The following is a 20,508-nucleotide window of genomic DNA, read 5'->3' as shown; positions in this document are numbered from 1 at the left end:
GGGGTGCAGTAGTGGGACAGTGGGGGGCAGTAGTGGGACAGTGGGGGGGCAGTAGATATAATCTATTTGGATTTTGCCAAAGCATTTGATACCGTTCCCCACAAACGACTGCTTTCTAAGCTAAGGTCTATTGGTCTTAGTGAAGTCGTTTGCACATGGATAGAAAACTGGCTACAGGATCGGGTACAGAGGGTGGTTGTTAATGGCACATTCTCTACTTGGAGTAAGGTTCTCAGTGGGGTCCCTCAGGGTTCTGTACTGGGTCCACTTTTGTTTAATTTGTTCATAAATGACTTAGGGGAGGGTATTATGGGTAATGTATCAGTGTTTGCAGATGACACAAAACTCTGCAGACCAGTCAATTCTATCCAGGATGTGACATCCCTGCAGCAGGATCTTGGCCAACTGGCAATCTGGGCAGCTAAGTGGCAGATGAGATTTAATGTGGATAAATGTAAGGTCATGCACCTGGGATGTAAAAATATGCAAGCCCCGTATACCCTTAATGGGACTGCACTAGGCAAATCCATAATGGAGAAGGATCTTGGAGTCCTTGTAGATAATAAACTTGGCTGTAGCAAGCAATGCCAGGCAGCAGCTGCAAGGGCAAACAAGGTTCTGAGCTGTATTAAAAGGGGTATAGATTCACGGGAGGAGGGGGTTATTCTTCCCCTTTACAGAGCGCTGGTAAGGCCCCATCTAGAATATGCTGTTCAGTTTTGGTCTCCAGTGCTCAAACGGGACATTATTGAGCTAGAGAGGGTCCAGAGAAGGGCAACTAAGCTGGTAAAGGGTATGGAAAGTCTCGGTTATGAAGAAAGACTGGCCAAGTTGGGTCTGTTTACACTGGGGAAGAGGCGCTTAAGAGGTGACATGATAACTATGTATAAATATATAAAGGGATCATATAATAACCTCTCTAATGTTTTATTTACCAGTAGGGCCTTCCAACGGGCACGAGGGCACCCACTTCGTTTAGAAGAAGGGAGGTTCCATTTAAATATTCGGAAAGGATTTGTTACAGTGAGAGCTGTGAGGTTGTGGAATTCCCTCCCCGAATCAGTCGTACTGGCTGATACATTATATAGCTTTAAGAAGGGGCTGGATGGATTCTTAGCAAGTGAGGGAATACACGGTTATGGGAGATAGCTCTTAGTACAAGTTGATACAGGGACTGGTCCGATTGCCATCTTGGAGTCAGGAAGGAATTTTTTCCCCTCTGAGGCAAATTAGAGAGGCTTCAGATGGGGTTTTTTGCCTTCCTCTGGATCAACTTGTAGTTAGGCAGGTTAGGTATAGGCATTATGGTTGAACTTGATGGACGTATGTCTTTTTTCAACCCAACTTACTATGTTACTATGTTACTATGTATACAGGCAGCAGCCCCCCATGGTCTGGGGACTCTATATTTATACCAGTGGCTACTAATCCCTATTCACATAATAATGGGCCCCTGATACTGAAGGTTACAGGGGGGGGGGGAGGTTGTGTGAAACAATGGCGAGCAGATACTGCTTCACATGTGATTATTGATATTTGCTTTTAATCAGCTCACCAGGAAACGCCTGGCATTTCTACTTATCTGTAAGCCAAAACAATCAAAGGGGTGAAGGGCAGGGGTTGGTTTATCTAGAGCTCATTATTTTTAGTTAATTAAATCAGCTAATCACAATCATTCTGAAAGTTAAAAAAAATGCCCCAAATACTCCAAAAGGCAAAACTGTCTAACTCTGAGTGCAGCGCCACTAACAAGTGTTATTTGCAGCACAACACTGCCACCGTGTGGCTGAATCATATGCGCAGTTTGGCGCCAATTCCTTTGCACAGAGCCGAGTTACCGTGGGTTTGTCTGGTGACGTTCAGTGCAAATCACGGGAATGAGAGTCAGTAGTTCCACCATTTTGTGTTATGTTTGTAAAAAAATAAATAATCAAGTTGGAGGGAGAATGTGCTACAGACCGGGATACACAGGGGAACAGTGTGAGAGAATCAGCGGGGCCTGAGCCAACACAGTCGGTTCCCTCGCACTGACACCCGGTCTGTGGCTCCGGCACCATTGTGCCCCGAAATCTATCCGTGCCCGTCATTACCCACATGGGGTTCTCCAGCCCAAAGATCCCACTATTTGCCCAGGGTCAACTATAGTGAGTTGAATGGAAAATACCTGCTTTCACACAGACGCTTTCTGGAACACCAATCCGTAGCTGTAGATGGGAGGGCTTATGCCATGTGACACAAACCGACCAGTTACAGACGCAGGTTCCGAGTTCCCTTATTTGCATGGGAGGGCTATAAAAGCAGCAGCCCGGGAGGCGGAGGAAACAGTTTTCTCGTTTATCAGAAAGCGTAAGGGTAGTTGATCATGCCTGAACCAGCCAAGTCCGCTCCAGCCCCGAAGAAAGGCTCCAAGAAAGCGGTGACCAAGACCCAGAAGAAAGATGGGAAGAAGCGCAGGAAGACAAGGAAGGAGAGTTACGCCATTTACGTGTACAAGGTGCTGAAGCAGGTGCACCCCGATACCGGCATCTCCTCCAAGGCCATGAGCATCATGAACTCCTTTGTCAACGATGTGTTTGAGCGCATCGCAGGGGAAGCCTCCCGCCTGGCTCATTACAACAAGCGCTCCACCATCACCTCCCGGGAGATCCAGACCGCGGTCCGCCTGCTGCTGCCTGGGGAGCTGGCCAAGCACGCCGTGTCCGAGGGCACCAAGGCTGTCACCAAGTACACCAGCGCCAAGTAACTGCTGCCCCATCTCCTGCCCTACTCCCAGCAACACAAAGGCTCTTCTCAGAGCCACACACTTTCTCTTTAGTAGATCTGTACCTATAGCTGCAATGATTCTTTTATTACATTCTCTGCAGTGTAAAATGCAAAGAGTACCGTAAGGCTCTGATTCGTGTTCTTTTACTGTTAGTGCCGTTATTATTATGGAGTACGGATGTATTGGTGCGTAAGGATTAACCCTGTAATGAGTTCCCTTTGCTATTTCCCGCTGTATATTATAGAATCCTAAGGCTTTCAACGAAAATCTCGAGTTTGTTCTCTGCTAATCGATATATTTGATCCTAAAATGAGCGGGAAATGCCTTCCCTGCCCAACTTTATCCTGAGTTCGGCTGTGCCTGAGCAATAAAAAAAATAAACCGGCTGAAGGCTCCATAGGCCCCGGGCATGAACCGTAATATTGTCTCCCAGTAATATAAAGCGGGGAGTGCGGCTCCGTCTCACAGGAAACGCGCGTTTGGGGAGTCAGGGGAGCGGGTCTCACGGTTTAGAAATAAATAAATACGGGTCAGACCCCCTGTAAGTGTGCGCCCCCAGTTTCTCATTCACTGATCCCGGGGGAGCGGAGTGGGAGTTCGGATGTTACAGATTATTTTGAGGGAATTTCTGAATTTGATTTTTTAGATTTTGGGGCGAAGAGATTACTTATATGAGATTTCGATTGCGCTTTCCAATTACTGTATATAGTCAGTTATAATGTATCACTTGAACTTTGATTCATATGAAATAATTGTATAAATAAGTGACGTCTCAATCCAGTATGGACCTTTCCTATTTCCCCTTATACTGTGTTTGCGCCCAACGGACGCTTTCTTGGCGGGCGATTTGAAACCATCAGCTGATCTCACTGAGCCAATCAGTAGAAGTAACCTATGGGCGGGACTTAATTAACCGACTTGTTTGTGATGACAATTTATGCGCTAAACTCCGCCCACCAGTTATGTTCCCTCTCAGGTCCTCCCCAGGTGTATAAAAGAGGCGCCTGAATCGCCTTCTGTACAGTTGGTCAGTAGCTCTGATTGTATTGCGACATGTCTGGACGCGGCAAAGGCGGGAAGGGTTTGGGGAAAGGAGGCGCCAAGCGGCACAGGAAGGTACTGCGGGATAACATCCAGGGCATCACCAAGCCCGCCATCCGCCGCCTGGCACGGAGAGGGGGAGTCAAGCGCATCTCTGGCCTCATCTATGAGGAGACTCGGGGGGTCCTCAAGGTTTTCCTGGAGAATGTCATCCGGGACGCCGTCACCTACACCGAGCACGCCAAGAGGAAGACCGTTACCGCCATGGATGTGGTGTACGCTCTCAAGCGCCAGGGCCGCACTCTCTACGGCTTCGGGGGCTGAATCTGCTCATAAACCGATATAAACACAAAGGCTCTTCTCAGAGCCGCCACTCACTCCCTAATAGCTGTACCTACCGATGGTGATTTGTATCTTTATTTTCTCCTTAGAAACTGCCCTAGGATTAATTCCTTCCCTTTCTGTTCCGTTCATATCTTGTAATTCAGCGTTGTTTCATGTAACTGCTGCCAAGGACTTTATTATGCGTTTGGCTACAATTTGCTTATTTAGTCCATAACTTTCCGTCTCCACTGACGGTTACTGGGCTAAATTCAGGGGTTCGGGCAGCCCATTCCCGCTCCCAGTAAGTCCCAGTAGATAAGCGCCATGGGAATAGGAACAGATTTTATGGCCCAACAGCTTCTCACAGCGGCCGAGTCCGTATGGGAAAAGACCCTCAATTCCCCTCACTAAACACGTGTATTGTATCAGCCAATGCAGCGGCGATTCCCGCCCAGTTGTGCGATACAGCGCAGTCCCCATAGCAACCCCACTGTTACTATTCCGTTACTGGGGCTTATGTTCTGACTGTTATATAGTAATTAGGACCGGGAGGTGAATGAAACCCAAAGCCTTCCCATCCCACCCGGGCAGCTATTACAATTTCCTTATAAATAAGAGCCTGTGAAACCGCAACTCCCCGCTAGGTGCCGCTATTGCACAACTCAACTAGCAACCTGGGGCCGCCAAAGCGGTACTGACACCCGTAACGCCCACAGATTCAGCTTTCCCCCCTAACAGGAGGCCGGAAACGGGAAGTCCGAGTCCCAAGGCCGCACCAGTGTCACATTGTACAACGAAGCCGCAGCCGCTTTGTGCGCAGCTCCCTGTTTGCGCTGTTCTGACGCGGAAAGTAGAGGTTATTTTGTACTCGCACATCTATAATTAGCGGCGCCGCGACCCGGGGAAAGCGCATTGGGCTCAGCGCTTAATGGCAGCCAAATCCTACCCCGGGGGTTCTGCCCATTTAGCAAGTGATATTATATGACGAGTCAGTCATTTTTTTGGCGGGATGTTTGTAGTCTCTGGTTTTTCTCAGAGCCGATGGGGAAGGGCTACGTTCTAGAACAGCCAATAGTGCAGTAGTATTTAGGCGGGATTTCCGATTGAGAAGGACATTTGCTAGGTAGGCAAGAGGCGGGTCTATAGCTAACCAATCACAGGGAGATAGCGCCAATAAATAAGGAGCATAGCTGGTTACTGTTGTTGAGTTCATTTCTTTTCGGAAGAAGCAGCATTATTAGATCGCTATGGCCCGTACCAAGCAGACCGCCCGCAAATCCACCGGAGGGAAAGCTCCCCGCAAGCAGCTCGCCACCAAGGCAGCCAGGAAGAGCGCCCCGGCCACCGGCGGAGTCAAGAAACCTCACCGTTACCGGCCCGGCACAGTCGCTCTCCGGGAGATCCGCCGCTACCAGAAATCCACCGAGCTGCTCATCCGCAAACTGCCTTTCCAGCGCCTGGTCCGGGAGATCGCTCAGGACTTCAAGACCGACCTGCGCTTCCAGAGCTCAGCCGTCATGGCTCTGCAGGAGGCCAGCGAGGCTTATCTGGTCGGTCTCTTTGAGGACACCAACCTGTGCGCCATCCACGCCAAGAGGGTCACCATCATGCCCAAGGACATCCAGCTGGCCCGCAGGATCCGAGGCGAGAGGGCTTAGATCCAACCCGCACAGCCTCCCAGCAGCACAAAGGCTCTTTTCAGAGCCACCAAATCCCCAATCAAATCAGCTGAACCTTCCTTGCGGCCCCTGTTGGGGGATATAGAGCTCCGCACACTGACGCGGGGGGTCTGACCCCATAAACCGTGAGACCCACTCCCCAAACGAGTTTCCTGTGAGGCGGAGCCGCACTCCCTGCTTTATATGAATTGGAGACAATATCGCTTCCCTACACCCGGGATAACAAGAAGACCCGCATCATCCCCAGGCACCTGCAGCTCGCTGTGCGCAACGATGAGGAGCTGAACAAACTGCTCGGAGGGGTGACTATCGCTCAGGGCGGGGTCCTGCCCAACATCCAGTCCGTGCTGCTGCCCAAGAAAGCCGAGAGCTCCAAGCCGGCCAAGGGCAAGTAACGCTCCGAACGATGAACTCTAAGCATCAAATAACCCAAAGGCTCTTCTCAGAGCCACTCACATTATCTAAACACGGCTGTGTGACACTTATTTGTCTAAACCGAGACTTGTTTGTTTCAACACAAATGGGACGGAGATGAACAAGTCTGCCATAGGGTTATACAGCGCTGGGTCAGTTAGAATTCGGAGAGCAACATATTCCTTTTATTGTTGGTGTAAAGCCGGGATCCCCAACCAGTGGCTCAGGGGAACATGTTTGGGGATTTCCTACCAAATAAAGCCCCTGTAAGCTGATAGGGTGCATAGAGGCCCCTAATAGCCAATCACAGCCCTTATTTGGCTCCTCCATGAACTTTTATGGTGCTTGTGTTGCTCCCCAATAGGGATGTAGCGAACCTCAAAAAAAAAGTTTGTGAACTTTCGCCAAAAAGCGTAAATATTTGCGAACTTTGCGAACCCCATAGACTTCAATGGGAAGGTGAACTTTAAAACCTAGAAAAGCCATTTCTGGCCAGAGATGTGGCGAACTAATTTGCAAGTTTGCGAACTTTTCGCATATGTTCGCAATTTGGGTTCAACGCGTTTTTTTCCCAGTTCACTACATCTCTACTCCCCAAGTCTTTTTACATTTGACTGTGGCTCCCGAGTAAGAAAGGTTGGGGACCCCTGGTATAGATACTGTAAGAATGGCACAAAATGGCACCCCTCCATACACACAAGTAAAGATGCTTGTTTCTCTGTATATATATATATATATATATATATATATTAGCAGCAGTCTGTGCCCAGAGAGAGAGGCGCTGCCCATACCCAAGGGCCTGGCATTGCCCACAGCAGGGTATATATATATATATATATTAGCAGCAGCCTGTGCCAGGAGAGAGAGGCGCTGCCCATACCCAAAGGCCAGGCATTGCCCACAGCAGGGTATATATATATATATATATATATTAGCAGCAGCCTGTGCCCAGAGAGAGAGGCGCTGCCCATACCCAAGGGCCTGGCATTGCCCACAGCAGGGTATATATATATATATATTAGCAGCAGTTGTGCCGCACACACAGGAGACCAGACCTGGGAGGGAGCGGAATTGTATAACATTCTTTTTATTAAAAAGTTTTCCATATTAACAAAGTCTAATGACAAGGGGTAAAGGGGTAAAAGGGGTAAGTGCTACCGGACACAATGAAGCGGCTACTGGACCGGGGGGAGAGGTCCGACTTTATATCAAAACAAAGGAACCAGAACAGACATTTTCCTTCAGTAACTAAATTAGTGCTAATAAGAGTCCCATTCGGTTCTACATGGGAAATGACAACCCAGTATATATGGGCCCCCAAGCATTATGGCTAAGCCCCCCCCAATTTGCAATTGGTCATTTTTTTATTTGTAGTTTTTTTATTTCATTTTTTATTCAGCAGCTCTCCAGTTCAGAGTTGTAGCAGCTATCTGGTTGCTAGGGTCCAAATGACCTTAGCAACCAGGGAGCGGTTTGGATAAGAGACCGATCTATGAATAGGGGAGGGGCTGAATAGAAAGATAAGTAGAAAGTACCAATAAAACTGGAGCCTCACAGAGTAATAGGGTTTGGCTGCAATCTGAAAGCTGCAAAGAGTTAGAAGAAGGCAAATGATTAAAAACTATAAGAAATAATTAATGAAGACCAATTGAAAAGCTGCTAAGTATAGGCCATTCTATGACATATTAAAAGTTCTGCCTCTTCAGGAATGAGGGCTGCTTTGTACCTTCAGAGCCTAGTGCTGGGAACTGACAGAGTTAAGTGGGAGGGGCTCCTTATGGAGGAGGCTTCTGATTGGAGAAACCTTATGCACTGGGAATTCAGCACTAAGGTAACTTTAAATGAATGTACCAGGGAATTATACTCCTCTAGATATAGAAGGATTGTGCTTAAAGTTGTGTTTCTGACTGATTTATTGAGAAATTCCCCCAAACCCCACTAGCCCCGCCCATCTGTTCCACTTCCTGCTGCCTCCTTTCCCAGGCTGTGCAGGGGGGCGGCGGCACTGTAGGATAGGAACCAATCAGCAGCTAGGCTGACCTAATATGCAACTGAAGCCTGTCTGTGCTTGTGTGAGTGCAGGGCTGTGATTGGCTCTCCCCCTCCTACTGTGCTTCTGGCAGGGACCGTTAGGACACGCCCACCCCTCATGTGAAACCCAGACAGGGACCTGAGAGGATCTATAGGGAGCTCCAATAAAGGGGCCATTGTTACAGATAGGGTTAATGTTTAGCCCAAAGGGAAACCAGCACCGGATATTATTCATTAATAAAAGTCAATTTCATTTAACTTTTCCCTCTGTCTCTGCGAGTGAATGGTTTCTCCCCTGTGTGACATCTCTGGTGTCTGTACAGGCCGCTCCTTTGAGAGAAGCGCCTCCCACACTCAGTGCACATGAATGGTTTCTCTCCCGCCCGGGTTTCCCTGTGAGCCTGATGGATGCTCCTGTGAGAGAATCTTTTCCCATACTCCGTGCAAGTGAGCGGCTTCTTCCCTCGGTGAAGTCTCAAGTGTTTCTGTCGGCTGCTTCCAAACCAAAATGGCTGCCCACTTCTTATACACCTAAAAGGTTTCACACCTGGGTGAGCTGCCCGGTGCCTAAGAAGACTGCTTTTTAGGGTGAAATACTTCCCGCACTCTTTACATGTGAAAGGTTCTACCCCCGTATGAAATTTAATATGTATTAGAAGTTGGTAGCGGTGAGTAAATCCGTCCCCGCATTCCGCACACACAAAAGCTTTCTTGCCCGTATGGATCCGCTCGTGGGCTAGGAGGCTGGACCTCAGGAAATAACTTTTCCCACATTCTGCGCAGGCAAAGCCTTTCCCCTTCTTGTGAACCCACTTGTGGGCCAGGAGGTTATTCTTTAGTGAAAAGCCTTTGCCACATTCCGTGCAGGTGAATGGTTTCTCCCCTGTGTGACTGTTCCGGTGGCTATTAAGTTGGATCTCTACAGAGAAGCTTTTCCCACATTCCGTGCAGGTGAATGGTTTCTCCCCTGTGTGACTGTTCCGGTGGCTATTAAGTTGGATCTCTACAGAGAAGCATTTCCCACATTCCGTGCAGGTGAATGGTTTCTCCCCTGTGTGACTGTTCCGGTGGCTGTTAAGTTGGATCTCTAAAGAGAAGCTTTTCCCACATTCCTTGCAGATGAATGGTTTCTCCCCTGTGTGACTGTTCCGGTGGCTGTTAAGCTGGATCTCTACAGAGAAGCATTTCCCACATTCTGAGCAAGGGAAACGTTTCTGCTCCGTGTGTATTCGTAGGTGTTTCCGAAGGCTGTTCTTTAAAGAAAAACACTCCCCACATTCCTTACACGTTAAAGGTTTTGGACCCGTGTGTAGGCGGCCAAGCCGTCGGGTCTTTTGAGCGAAACGCTTTCTACCTACAGGTTTCTCCGCTCCGTGAATCTTCATATGCCTGTGAACGTCGCGCCTTTGAAAAAACCGCATCCCGCACTCCGTACACGCAAAGTCCTTTTCATCCGTGTGGATTTTCTGGTGGGTGTGGAGGCTGCTCCGGTTGCAGAACCCTTTGCCGCATTCCGTGCACAGGAAAGGTTTCTCTCCCGTGTGAATTTTATGATGGTTGTGAAGTTTATGCCTGTTGTTGAAGCACTTCCCGCACTCTGTGCACATGAATGGTTTCTCCCCTGTGTGTATTTTGTGGTGTTTCCGAAGAGTGCACTTCAATGAAAAGCTTTTCCCGCATTCCGTGCAGCTGTACGGTTTCTCCCCTGTGTGAATGGTCTGATGCCGTAGAAGGGTGCTTTTTAAAGCAAAGCTGTTCCCACACTCTGTGCATGTGAATGGTTTCGCCCCGGTGTGAATGTTCTGGTGTCGGTGCAGACTGCTCTTCTGAGAGAAATATTTGCCACAATCAGGACATGAAAAGGGTTTTGCACCAGTGTGAACATTTTGATGTACATAAAGGTTCCTGTTGGTAGCAAAACATTTCCCACACTCTTTACACACAAATGGTTTCTCCCCTGTGTGACTTCTCTGGTGTTTCTGAAGTTCGTGCTTTGTGCAAAACCTTTTCCCGCATTCTGTGCATATAAAGGGTTTATCCCCAGCGTGGATCTTCTGGTGCCTCTGAAGGCTGCTCTTTAGGGAGAAGCTCATCCCACATTCTGAACAAATGAACTTTGCTATCCCGGTATGGATGCTCATATGGATCACAAGCTGATGCTTGTGAGAAAATCGTTTCAGACAATCGGTGCACACAAAGGGTTTCTCCCCTGTGTGAATTTTCTTGTGTGCCTGAAGGCTGCTCTTCTGAGAGAAGCTTTTCTCGCACTCCATGCACGTGAAGGGTTTCTCCCCTGTGTGGATCCGCTCATGTGCCATAAGGTTGTTTTTTTGAGAAAAGCGCTTTGCACAAACCTTGCACGCGAATGGTTTCTCCCCTCGGTGGAGCCTCCTATGTGCCAGGAGATTGCTGTTCCGTGAGAAACTTTTACCGCACTCTGCGCAGGTGAATGGTTTCTCTCCGGTGGGAGATATCTGTACTTTTTCATACTCAGTAAAGACAAAAGGCTTCACCCCTGCTTTCCGGCTGCTCTCTGTGCTGTAACCAGTACATACATGGAGATGCTGGGCCAGTTCTCTCGCCAAAGAGAAGTACTTTCCGCACTTGCAGCAGGTAAACACTGAGGCATCAGAACTCGCTGAAGAATCTTCACATCTTGTGCGTGAGTCACACCGTGACTTTCTACGCGTTCTGTGACTTTCAGTCGTATTACATTCTCCAGTGCTCAGTAATGGCTCTATTTTCCCCGCTGAAACCAAAATATTGGAAGAGGAGTTAATTTTTTACTTAGAAGGCATAAAACTTGGGCACCTTTACATTATGCCCCAGCTACCTACCCCTGGGTAATACAGATCATAACGCTGACCAGGTATTCAGTCATCAATATCTCCATACTTCCACTTCATCATTCAGTTAGTCCAATCTCTTACTCCACTTAGTCCCGCCCATCTGTTCCACTTCCTGCTGCCTCCTTTCCCAGGCTGTGCAGGGGGGCAGCACTGTAGGATAGGAACCAATCAGCAGCTAGGCTGACCTGATAGGGAACTGAAGCCTGTCTGTGCTTGTGTGAGTGCAAGGCTGTGATTGGCTCTCCCGCTCCTACTGTGCTTCTGGCAGGGACCGTTAGGACACGCCCACCCCTCATGTGAAACCCAGACAGGGACCTGAGAGGATCTATAGGGAGCTCCAATAAAGGGGCCATTGTTACAGATAGGGTTAATGTTTAGCCCAAAGGGAAACCAGCACCGGATATTATTCATAATTGCCTACAGGGTTAGGGGTTTTCCTTTATCCAATATGTCTCCTTAGGATTTTAGTTTTGTGTTTTCTTATAACAATACAGTGTAGGAAAGAGTCCCAGGAAAAACAGAAAGTGAAGGGAGAATGAGGGTACAAGAAGGGGAGGAGAGTTCTGCACAATGAATGGTACTGGGTCAGTAGGCTGTCAGTCTCTATCCCCACTATTGGCCTCCCATTTGGCATTGGCCATGTTATACAAGTTTCAGCCATTATTTGTTTCTTCCATGAGGTCAGTCTGGGAAGGATAGTTAATTCACTTTTTCGGCATCATAAAACAATTGTAGATAGCAAAGTTTAACAGAAGATCGTAAGCTCCATCCTCAAAACTCACCACAATCCCGCCCACACGGCCCTGTTCCCCCATTCACACTTCAGCCCTTTCAGCCCAGTTCCTCTATTAACTCTAATATCCCCTCCATCTTGTTGTACCTTCCTGCTAATTACCCAACAGTCTCTCTAACCAGATTCTGCCAACTCCGTCCTGTTCTGGAGAAGCTCAGAATTGCAGCTGATACAGGGCATGAGCTGGGATGCACTGATGTAAAGTTACTTACCCTCATCGGCGAGAGGAACTTCCAAGCTCTCCTCGGGGTTCAAATCATAATCTGAGTCTGGTTCTTCTTCCTTTATCAATATCTTTAATATTTCTGGTTCGTCCTCAGAGGAATCTGACAAACAAGGATCAGACAGTGAGCGCTGATGAGTGAAACCGGTCTGAACGCTGGTTCTACACCCACAATCCACAGCTACTTACCCTCCTCAGAGAGCAGAACTGCTGATCTCTCCATTGGGTTCAGGTGATCTTCAGAAACCAACTCATCCTTTATCCTAATCTGTAATATTTCCAGTTCCTCCTCTGAAGATTCTGCCAGTAAGGGAGAGACAGGGCCATGTAAAGCTGGGAGTAAGGGAGAGACAGGGCCGTGTAAAGCTGGGAGTAAGGGAGAGACAGGGCCGTGTAAAGCTGGGAGTAAGGGAGAGACAGGGCCGCGTAAAGCTGGGAGTAAGGGAGAGACAGGGCCGCGTAAAGCTGGGAGTAAGGGAGAGACAGGGCCGCGTAAAGCTGGGAGTAAGGGAGAGACAGGGCCGCGTAAAGCTGGGAGTAAGGGAGAGACAGGGCCGTGTAAAGCTGGGAGTAAGGGAGAGACAGGGCCGTGTAAAGCTGGGAGTAAGGGAGAGACAGGGCCGTGTAAAGCTGGGAGTAAGGGAGAGACAGGGCCGTGTAAAGCTGGGAGTAAGGGAGAGACAGGGCCGTGTAAAGCTGGGAGTAAGGGAGAGACAGGGCCGTGTAAAGCTGGGAGTAAGGGAGAGACAGGGCCGTGTAAAGCTGGGAGTAAGGGAGAGACAGGGCCGTGTAAAGCTGGGAGTAAGGGAGAGACAGGGCCGTGTAAAGCTGGGAGTAAGGGAGAGACAGGGCCGTGTAAAGCTGGGAGTAAGGGAGAGACAGGGCCGTGTAAAGCTGGGAGTAAGGAAGAGACAGGGCCGTGTAAAGCTGGGAGTAAGGGAGAGACAGGGCCGTGTAAAGCTGGGAGTAAGGGAGAGACAGGGCCGTATAAAGCTGGGAGTAAGGGAGAGACAGGGCCGTGTAAAGCTGGGAGTAAGGGAGAGACAGGGCCGTGTAAAGCTGGGAGTAAGGGAGAGACAGGGCCGTATAAAGCTGGGAGTAAGGGAGAGACAGGGCCGTGTAAAGCTGGGAGTAAGGGAGAGACAGGGCCGTATAAAGCTGGGAGTAAGGGAGAGACAGGGCCGTATAAAGCTGGGAGTAAGGGAGAGACAGGGCCGTATAAAGCTGGGAGTAAGGAAGTGCCTTGGGAAACTTTACTCACCGGCCCCAGGAACGGGATCCATTTCCCTCTTTATTGTGGGCAGAGGCTCCTCAGTGTCCGGCTCTTCATTCTCCCATTTCCCCTCTAACCTCCTTGGTTCCATCTCTGGAGAACCTGACAGCAAGGAACAGAAACCCACCATATAAAGCTGCCTGTGGGGCTGCGCTTGGGCCCCCCCTCTGATATTAGTGCAATAAATACATGTTGTACAGGGAGGGGTTTATCCAATCAGTAAACTGCCCCTCTCTATCGGCCCCTGCAGCGGGATTAACCCCCAGTCCCACAGCCGCCCCTCTCTATCGGCCCCTGCAGCGGGATTAACCCCCAGTCCCACAGCCGCCCCTCTCTATCAGCCCCTGCAGCGGGATTAACCCCCAGTCCCACAGCCGCCCCTCTCTATCGGCCCCTGCAGCGGGATTAACCCCCAGTCCCACAGCCGCCCCTCTCTATCAGCCCCTGCAGCGGGATTAACCCCCAGTCCCACAGCCGCCCCTCTCTATCAGCCCCTGCAGCGGGATTAACCCCCAGTCCCACAGCCGCCCCTCTCTATCAGCCCCTGCAGCGGGATTAACCCCCAGTCCCACAGCCGCCCCTCTCTATCGGCCCCTGCAGCGGGATTAACCCCCAGTCCCACAGCCGCCCCTCTCTATCAGCCCCTGCAGCGGGATTAACCCCCAGTCCCACAGCCGCCCCTCTCTATCAGCCCCTGCAGCGGGATTAACCCCCAGTCCCACAGCCGCCCCTCTCTATCGGCCCCTGCAGCGGGATTAACCCCCAGTCCCACAGCCGCCCCTCTCTATCGGCCCCTGCAGCGGGATTAACCCCCAGTCCCACAGCCGCCCCTCTCTATCGGCCCCTGCAGCGGGATTAACCCCCAGTCCCACAGCCGCCCCTCTCTATCGGCCCCTGCAGCGGGATTAACCCCCAGTCCCACAGCCGCCCCTCTCTATCGGCCCCTGCAGCGGGATTAACCCCCAGTCCCACAGCCGCCCCTCTCTATCGGCCCCTGCAGCGGGATTAACCCCCAGTCCCACAGCCGCCCCTCTCTATCGGCCCCTGCAGTGGGATTAACCCCCAGTCCCACAGCCGCCCCTCTCTATCGGCCCCTGCAGCGGGATTAACCCCCAGTCCCACAGCCGCCCCTCTCTATCAGTCCCTGCAGCGGGATTAACCCCCAGTCCCACAGCCGCCCCTCTCTATCAGTCCCTGCAGCGGGATTAACCCCCAGTCCCACAGACAGTGCAGGGAGGAGGAGGAGGAGGAGGAGGAGGAGGAGGAGGGAAAAGCACTTACCCAGTAGCCCAGGCTGGAGATGTGAGTGCAGGGGAGGGACAATGCCAGGGACACAGGGGGGAGGAGTTACAGGGGCAGCAGGGGACAATCCCAGCCTGTCTCTCAGTCAGTCACATCTGTGTATGGGAGGAAGCACTGGCAGCTTTAACCCCGCCCTTAGGGACGAGACACAGCCATACAGTTCCAGTGATATAACCCGGTTTTAGTTTCCCTCCCACAACCAATGAAATTGCTCCTTTCACTTTGGCAGTTTGCTACTTTGTCACTGTAACAGCGGGGAGCCGCCATGTTTTGGGTGGGCAGATCATACCGTCTGTGTGTCCGTGAGCTGACGAGATTTTGTATTTTGAATTGAAACAACGTTTTAAATAAAGAATAGAGCGTTTTCTTGTGGAACTATAAATCCGTGTTGTTATTTATTTCTTTTGCAGAGTATAAAAAAAAAATCCTGAGGTAAATGAGGATGCGCAGTGCTGTTAGCGCTGTATATACACACGGCACAGAGACTATAGATGTGACCGGAGTGAAAAGAGATCTAGGGGTTAATCTGCTGATATTCTGCGCCATTTTAACTTTAAACAATGTATTTTTCTGCTGCTGCAAAAGTTTTGCTCCAATTCAATAAAAGCGATGGTATATTTATATGTTTTATTTATTTTGCTCCATTTTTATATACTATTTTGGTTGTGAGTATTATTATTATTTAGTGGATTTGTAATTGATAAGAAACCATTTTATTCACATAGAAACCACACAGGCAGCACAGCAGCGGGTTGTTCAATGGGAGCCTTTATATTTCCCACAGGTTAATGCCCCATTATCCCCCTGATACCCCACTCACCCCCCAGTCACCCCCCCACTCACCCCCCACTCACCCCACCCTCCCAGCGTGCAAGTACAAATCTGGGGGACTAACACACAATCAGCGAGAGGGGGCATCTTGGAATAATCCACCCGGTGCTGAGCCGGAAAGGGTTTTGCCAATAACCAGTGTACCTTGGTGCTGGTTTAACTTGTCCTTTAATTGCTATTTATGTTAGATTCTTTGCACTGAGAATACAAATAATAAAACTCACACCTCAGTCACAAAATAGATTTTGGGATATAAAACACGGAAAAGGTGTTAAAGGAGACACATCCTATAAAAATGATGAATGTACCAGGGAATTATACTCCTCTAGATATAGAAGGATTGTGCTTAAAGTTGTGTTTCTGACTGATTTATTGAGAAATTCCCCCAAACCCCACTAGCCCCGCCCATCTGTTCCACTTCCTGCTGCCTCCTTTCCCAGGCTGTGCAGGGGGGCGGCGGCACTGTAGGATAGGAACCAATCAGCAGCTAGGCTGACCTGATAGGGAACTGAAGCCTGTCTGTGCTTGTGTGAGTGCAGGGCTGTGATTGGCTCTCCCCCTCCTACTGTGCTTCTGGCAGGGACCGTTAGGACACGCCCACCCCTCATGTGAAACCCAGACAGGGACCTGAGAGGATCTATAGGGAGCTCCAATAAAGGGGCCATTGTTACAGATAGGGTTAATGTTTAGCCCAAAGGGAAACCAGCACCGGGTATTATTCATAATTGCCTACAGGGTTAGGGGTTTTCCCATTTATCAAATATGTCTTCTTTAAAGGGTAGGTATCACTATATCCCCAAGGCAAGGCACAAGGGTGGTAAAAACACTCCTCTGTTAACTTTTAACAAAAACAAATATTTGCCTCATCTAGTGCAATGGCGCTCTCCATGCTACCAATGAGGCCCCTTTGATCCACTCTCAGGTGAAACAGGTGAGAATGGGGGGGGGGGGTAGTTGCATCAGGGCAACAGCAGCCTCTGGAGCCCCACTGGCTGTAACAAATAGGGCTTGGGCTTTAGTGAATAAATAAAATGAATAGGGCATGGGTTTATTGTTATTTCTTGAACTAAACAGGGAAACTGAAGCTCCTCCATGTTTGGCCCTCGCGAGGTAGATAATTAGATTCCCAGAGCAGAGATAACCCTCTGTATAATGGACTCCTGCTAACAAAACCATCAATACAAAGGGAGGGGGCTGTATACTGTAATCTATCTACAATGCTTTTACCTCGCAAGGACCAAACATGGGATGGGATCACAACAATGTCCATTTGCTCCAGAAAATCATCAGCACACACATCAGGATGCCTGCTCTCTATACAAGCCTGTGTTATAATAGGTTCTGTCTGTCGGCAAGTTGCAGTTAATAACTCCTCCTTTCTGAATCTGATGATATCAGTGTTGGACTGGCCCACAGCAATACCAGGAAAACTCCCAGTAGGCCCAGGTGTCAGTGGGCCCTCCTGCTCCTGACCATTTGGCCTGCATCATGGTCATTCCCTATTTCTGAATGGGAACAAATAGGAGAAATAGATGGAAGGATATATATGCTAGCATGTAAATAAAAGAGACTGGGAGAATAAAGGGGTTGAGTGAGAAAAGGAGGAAAAATAGTTTGGAGAGTGGGCCTATGGGCTAAGGTTTTCTGATGGGCCCTGGGGTCCCAGTCCGGCACTGGACGTTATTAGTTCAATGTTGTTATTTACACCAACTTTACCTTGGAATAAACAGCACTTTAGCTTCACTGAGTGGCGCTCTGGAACGACAATATGACTCCAAAACGCACAGAGCTGCCATATTCACACACTGGTTTATCTACGGTTTCAGTTTACGAAATAACAAAAACTATAGATTTTTCATGAAAGAAGTTGTTTCAGCAAATGCCCCATGATTTCATGTTGAGCAGGTGGGTTTTTAATGGAGTCACAGCAAAGTGCGGAACAAAACTGACTTGACATGAAACCCCACCATTAATACTCCCCTGCCATATTCCTTCCCCTCAGCCCATTAGGGATATCAGGAACCGCTGCCATTTGGGTCACATCTCTGGCTCATTTGCCCCCAGCAATTCCCATTTTGCCCCCAGTAGTAACTGTGTGAATAGTAGTGTGACTCCTCCCTCTGAGCCTCTCACCCTCATGGTTTCACTCTACTCTGCACTCTGTGATTTATATTTACCTTTCTCTACACCACAGAGTGCTTAGGGTGCATATCCTTTACTTACTTTAACTGCTTATATGCTGTACACTATTCATTCTACAGTCTGACGTTTTTTTGTAAAGCTGGACCCCAAATATGTGATATATTTAAGCCCGCTGAACTGAAAAAGTTGTCCAGCTCTGATTTACTGTATGAGCCTGAGGGTTGGGAGATACAATCTGCACTGTGAGTGTTGGGAGCCACGTTTCCTTACCATAAGCCTTTGGCCCCAGGTTCCAAAACCATTTTATTGCCAATAACAGTTCATACTATCACATGATAGTGCCGGGGCTATACCTACATCTCTCAGTGCTATTCTAGTGTGTGTGAGTTTGTTTGGTTGCACTCAGGGATGCCCTTTGCGGATAAACTCTGACCACCCGCTACCCAGGGTTTCTCAGCAGTATGTATTGTTTTATGTTTGTAAAGGGTACTTCTTAAAGAAAACCTTTTCCCACACTCTGTGCAGGTGAATGGTTTCTCTCCAGTGTGAATAGTTTTGTGGCTCTGAAGGGTGTTCCTTTCCGTAAAACATTTCCCACACTCTGTACAGGTAAAAGGTTTCTCTCCAGTGTGAATCCTCTGGTGCTTTTTAAGGGTGCTCTTTTCAGTAAAGCTTTTCCCACATTCTGTACAGGTGAATGGTTTCTCCCCGGTGTGAATCCTTTGGTGGTTCTGAAGGGTGCTCTTTGCAGTAAAACTTTTGCAGCATTCTCCACAAGTGAATAGTTTCTCCCCGGTGTGAATTTTCTGGTGAATGCGAAGGGTTCCCTTCTCGGTAAAACATTTGCCACATTCTGCGCAGGTGAATGGTTTCTCTCTGGTGTGAACTGTCTGGTGATTTTGAAGGTGGCTTTTTACATAGAATGATTTCCCACAGTCTGTACATGAATAAGGCCTTTCCCCCGTGTGAATTCTCTTGTGATTTGAGAGGCTGCTGCTTCTAGAAAACCGTTTGCCACATTCTGAACAAGTAAATGGTTTCTCCCCGGTGTGGTTCCTCTGGTGCTTTTGAAGGTCAATCTTTAAAAAGAAACTTTTCCCACATTCCGAACAGGTGAAGGGTTTCTCCCCGGAGTGAATTTTCTGGTGACTTTGAAGGTGGGTTTTTTGAAAGAAAGATTTCCCACAGTCTGTACATGAGTGAGGTCTCTGCCCCGTGTGAATTCTCTTGTGTTTATAAAGGCTGGTGTTTAAAGAAAACCTTTTCCCACATTCTTTACATGAGAATGGTTTCTCCCCTGTGTGAATCTTCCGTTGCACAGGAAGGCTGCCCTTTTCCATAAAACTCTTCCAAACTTCCACGCATGTTGTAGATTCCTCCCCAGAGTGAACTCTCTCGTCTGTCCCACAGGGGTGGGAGAGCTCACTATTCCCAGAGAAGGTTTCCCCACACTTATAGCAGATAAAACCTGATCCATCAGAGCTTGTTAAGCAATCGCCATCTCTTGTGCCGGACTCCGAGTCAGTCTCTGGTTTGGGCAGTTCAGCAGAGTCTAAATTGGGTTCCGCCTTCATGTACCCCCCTAATAACAACAAACAGGAGAGAGCTGAGGGGGAATAGATATTATCTGTAAGGAACTGTTACAGTATCGGAACAATTAAAACAACATTTTATTTTACCTTCTTTTTCTTATAAAGAAGAAAACATGATCTAACTGAAGCCTGTCTGTGCTTGTGTGAGTGCAGGGCTGTGATTGGCTCTCCCCCTCCTACTGTGCTTCTGGCAGGGACCGTTAGGACACGCCCACCCCTCATGTGAAACCCAGACAGGGACCTGAGAGGATCTATAGGGAGCTCCAATAAAGGGGCCATTGTTACAGATAGGGTTAATGTTTAGCCCAGAGGGAAACCAGCACCGTTTGCTGGCCTTTTGTGAGACCAATGCATAGATTTTGCAATATGTCACAGGTTTGTGGCCGGATTATTGTAACATTAGAGCTGTTTGATCTCACAATAATAAGTCTATAGCAACTGAGCAGCCAACGAGATAAAAAGATCATTCAGTCTGTCACCTCCATGTGGGCGACAAGGCCCAGAATGATTGCAGATTGCTGAGGTACCTATGGCACTGCCCGGGGAACTCACACTGATACCTGCCCCCCTGGCACCAGCAGGGGTATAATTGGTATCAGTGCTGATGTTACTCACTCCCTGGCTACTTACCCCCATCAGTAAGTGGTGCTGCTGAGCTTTCCATTGGGGTCTGATGGTCTTCAGGGTCCGATTCTTCCTCCTTTATCTTTATGTGAAGAATTACTTCTGCCTCTGGGGAAGCTGCCAGTAAGGGAGAGACAGGGCCGTGTAAAGCTGGGAGTAAGGGAGAGACAGGGCCGTGTAAAGCTGGGAGTAAGGGAGAGACAGGGCCGTGTAAAGCTGGGAGTAAGGGAGAGACAGGGCCGTGTAAAGCTGGGAGTAAGGGAGAGACAGAGCCGTGTAAAGCTGGGAGTAAGGGAGAGACAGGGCCGTGTAAAGCTGGGAGTAAGGGAGAGACAGGGCCGTGTAAAGCTGGGAGTAAGGGAGAGACAGGGCCGTGTAAAGCTGGGAGTAAGGGAGAGACAGGGCCGTGTAAAGCTGGGAGTAAGGGAGAGACAGGGCCGCGTAAAGCTGGGAGTAAGGGAGAGACAGAGCCGTGTAAAGCTGGGAGTAAGGGAGAGACAGGGCCGTGTAAAGCTGGGAGTAAGGGAGAGACAGGGCCGTGTAAAGCTGGGAGTAAGGGAGAGACAGGGCCGTGTAAAGCTGGGAGTAAGGGAGAGACAGGGCTGTGTAAAGCTGGGAGTAAGGGA

The 20,508-nt window shown here is 49.1% G+C and overlaps 5 protein-coding genes across 12 annotated transcripts in view; 2 read left to right on the top strand and 3 right to left on the bottom strand.

The window, feature by feature from the left end:
• The window catches only part of LOC101733242 (oocyte zinc finger protein XlCOF6-like), a 255,372-nt gene that overhangs the window by 10,197 nt on the left and 224,667 nt on the right, over nt 1–20,508 (bottom strand). Inside the window, exon 1 of one of the 8 annotated variants that reach the window (XM_031904211.1) lies at nt 13,494–13,545. The exons of 4 other annotated variants lie outside the window; for them this stretch is intronic. In XM_031904211.1, coding sequence (XP_031760071.1) covers nt 13,494–13,521 — 28 coding nt within the window. In that variant the 5' untranslated portion in view covers nt 13,522–13,545. Of the gene's footprint in view, nt 1–1,838; nt 2,075–2,164; nt 2,283–13,482; nt 13,546–20,508 lie in introns of those variants that run through there. 3 more of the 8 variants (XM_031904212.1, XM_004919068.4, XM_031904219.1) reach the window with 3 other exon arrangements.
• On the top strand, nt 2,314–2,758 carry LOC100498329 (histone H2B 1.1). Its single transcript, XM_002941350.5, has one exon. It carries the CDS (start codon nt 2,363–2,365, stop codon nt 2,741–2,743), a length of 381 nt encoding a protein of 126 aa, XP_002941396.1. The 5' UTR covers nt 2,314–2,362; the 3' UTR covers nt 2,744–2,758.
• On the top strand, nt 5,358–5,841 carry LOC116411630 (histone H3). The gene has a single exon (XM_031904316.1). The coding sequence runs from the start codon at nt 5,377–5,379 to the stop codon at nt 5,785–5,787; it is 411 nt and encodes a 136-aa protein (XP_031760176.1). The 5' UTR covers nt 5,358–5,376; the 3' UTR covers nt 5,788–5,841.
• Nucleotides 8,414–13,417, bottom strand: LOC116411608 (zinc finger protein 665-like). Its single transcript, XM_031904202.1, has 4 exons — nt 13,380–13,417; nt 12,308–12,418; nt 12,108–12,221; nt 8,414–11,002 (listed from the first exon to the last, which is right to left on the bottom strand). Exons 1-4 carry the CDS (start codon nt 13,399–13,401, stop codon nt 8,508–8,510), a joined length of 2,742 nt encoding a protein of 913 aa, XP_031760062.1. The 5' UTR covers nt 13,402–13,417; the 3' UTR covers nt 8,414–8,507.
• LOC101732837 (oocyte zinc finger protein XlCOF6) overlaps nt 17,392–20,508 on the bottom strand; it is a 148,509-nt gene continuing 145,392 nt past the window's right edge. The window contains exon 12 of the mRNA XM_031904331.1: nt 17,392–19,060. Within this exon, the coding sequence (XP_031760191.1) occupies nt 18,035–19,060 (1,026 nt within the window). The 3' untranslated portion in view covers nt 17,392–18,034. The remainder of the gene's footprint in view (nt 19,061–20,508) is intronic.

The sequence above is a fragment of the Xenopus tropicalis genome, chromosome 6, assembly GCF_000004195.4.
Source record: "Xenopus tropicalis strain Nigerian chromosome 6, UCB_Xtro_10.0, whole genome shotgun sequence".
In the NCBI taxonomy this organism is placed as follows: Eukaryota; Metazoa; Chordata; class Amphibia; order Anura; family Pipidae; genus Xenopus; species Xenopus tropicalis.
This window is presented reverse-complemented; position numbering and strand designations above follow the sequence as displayed.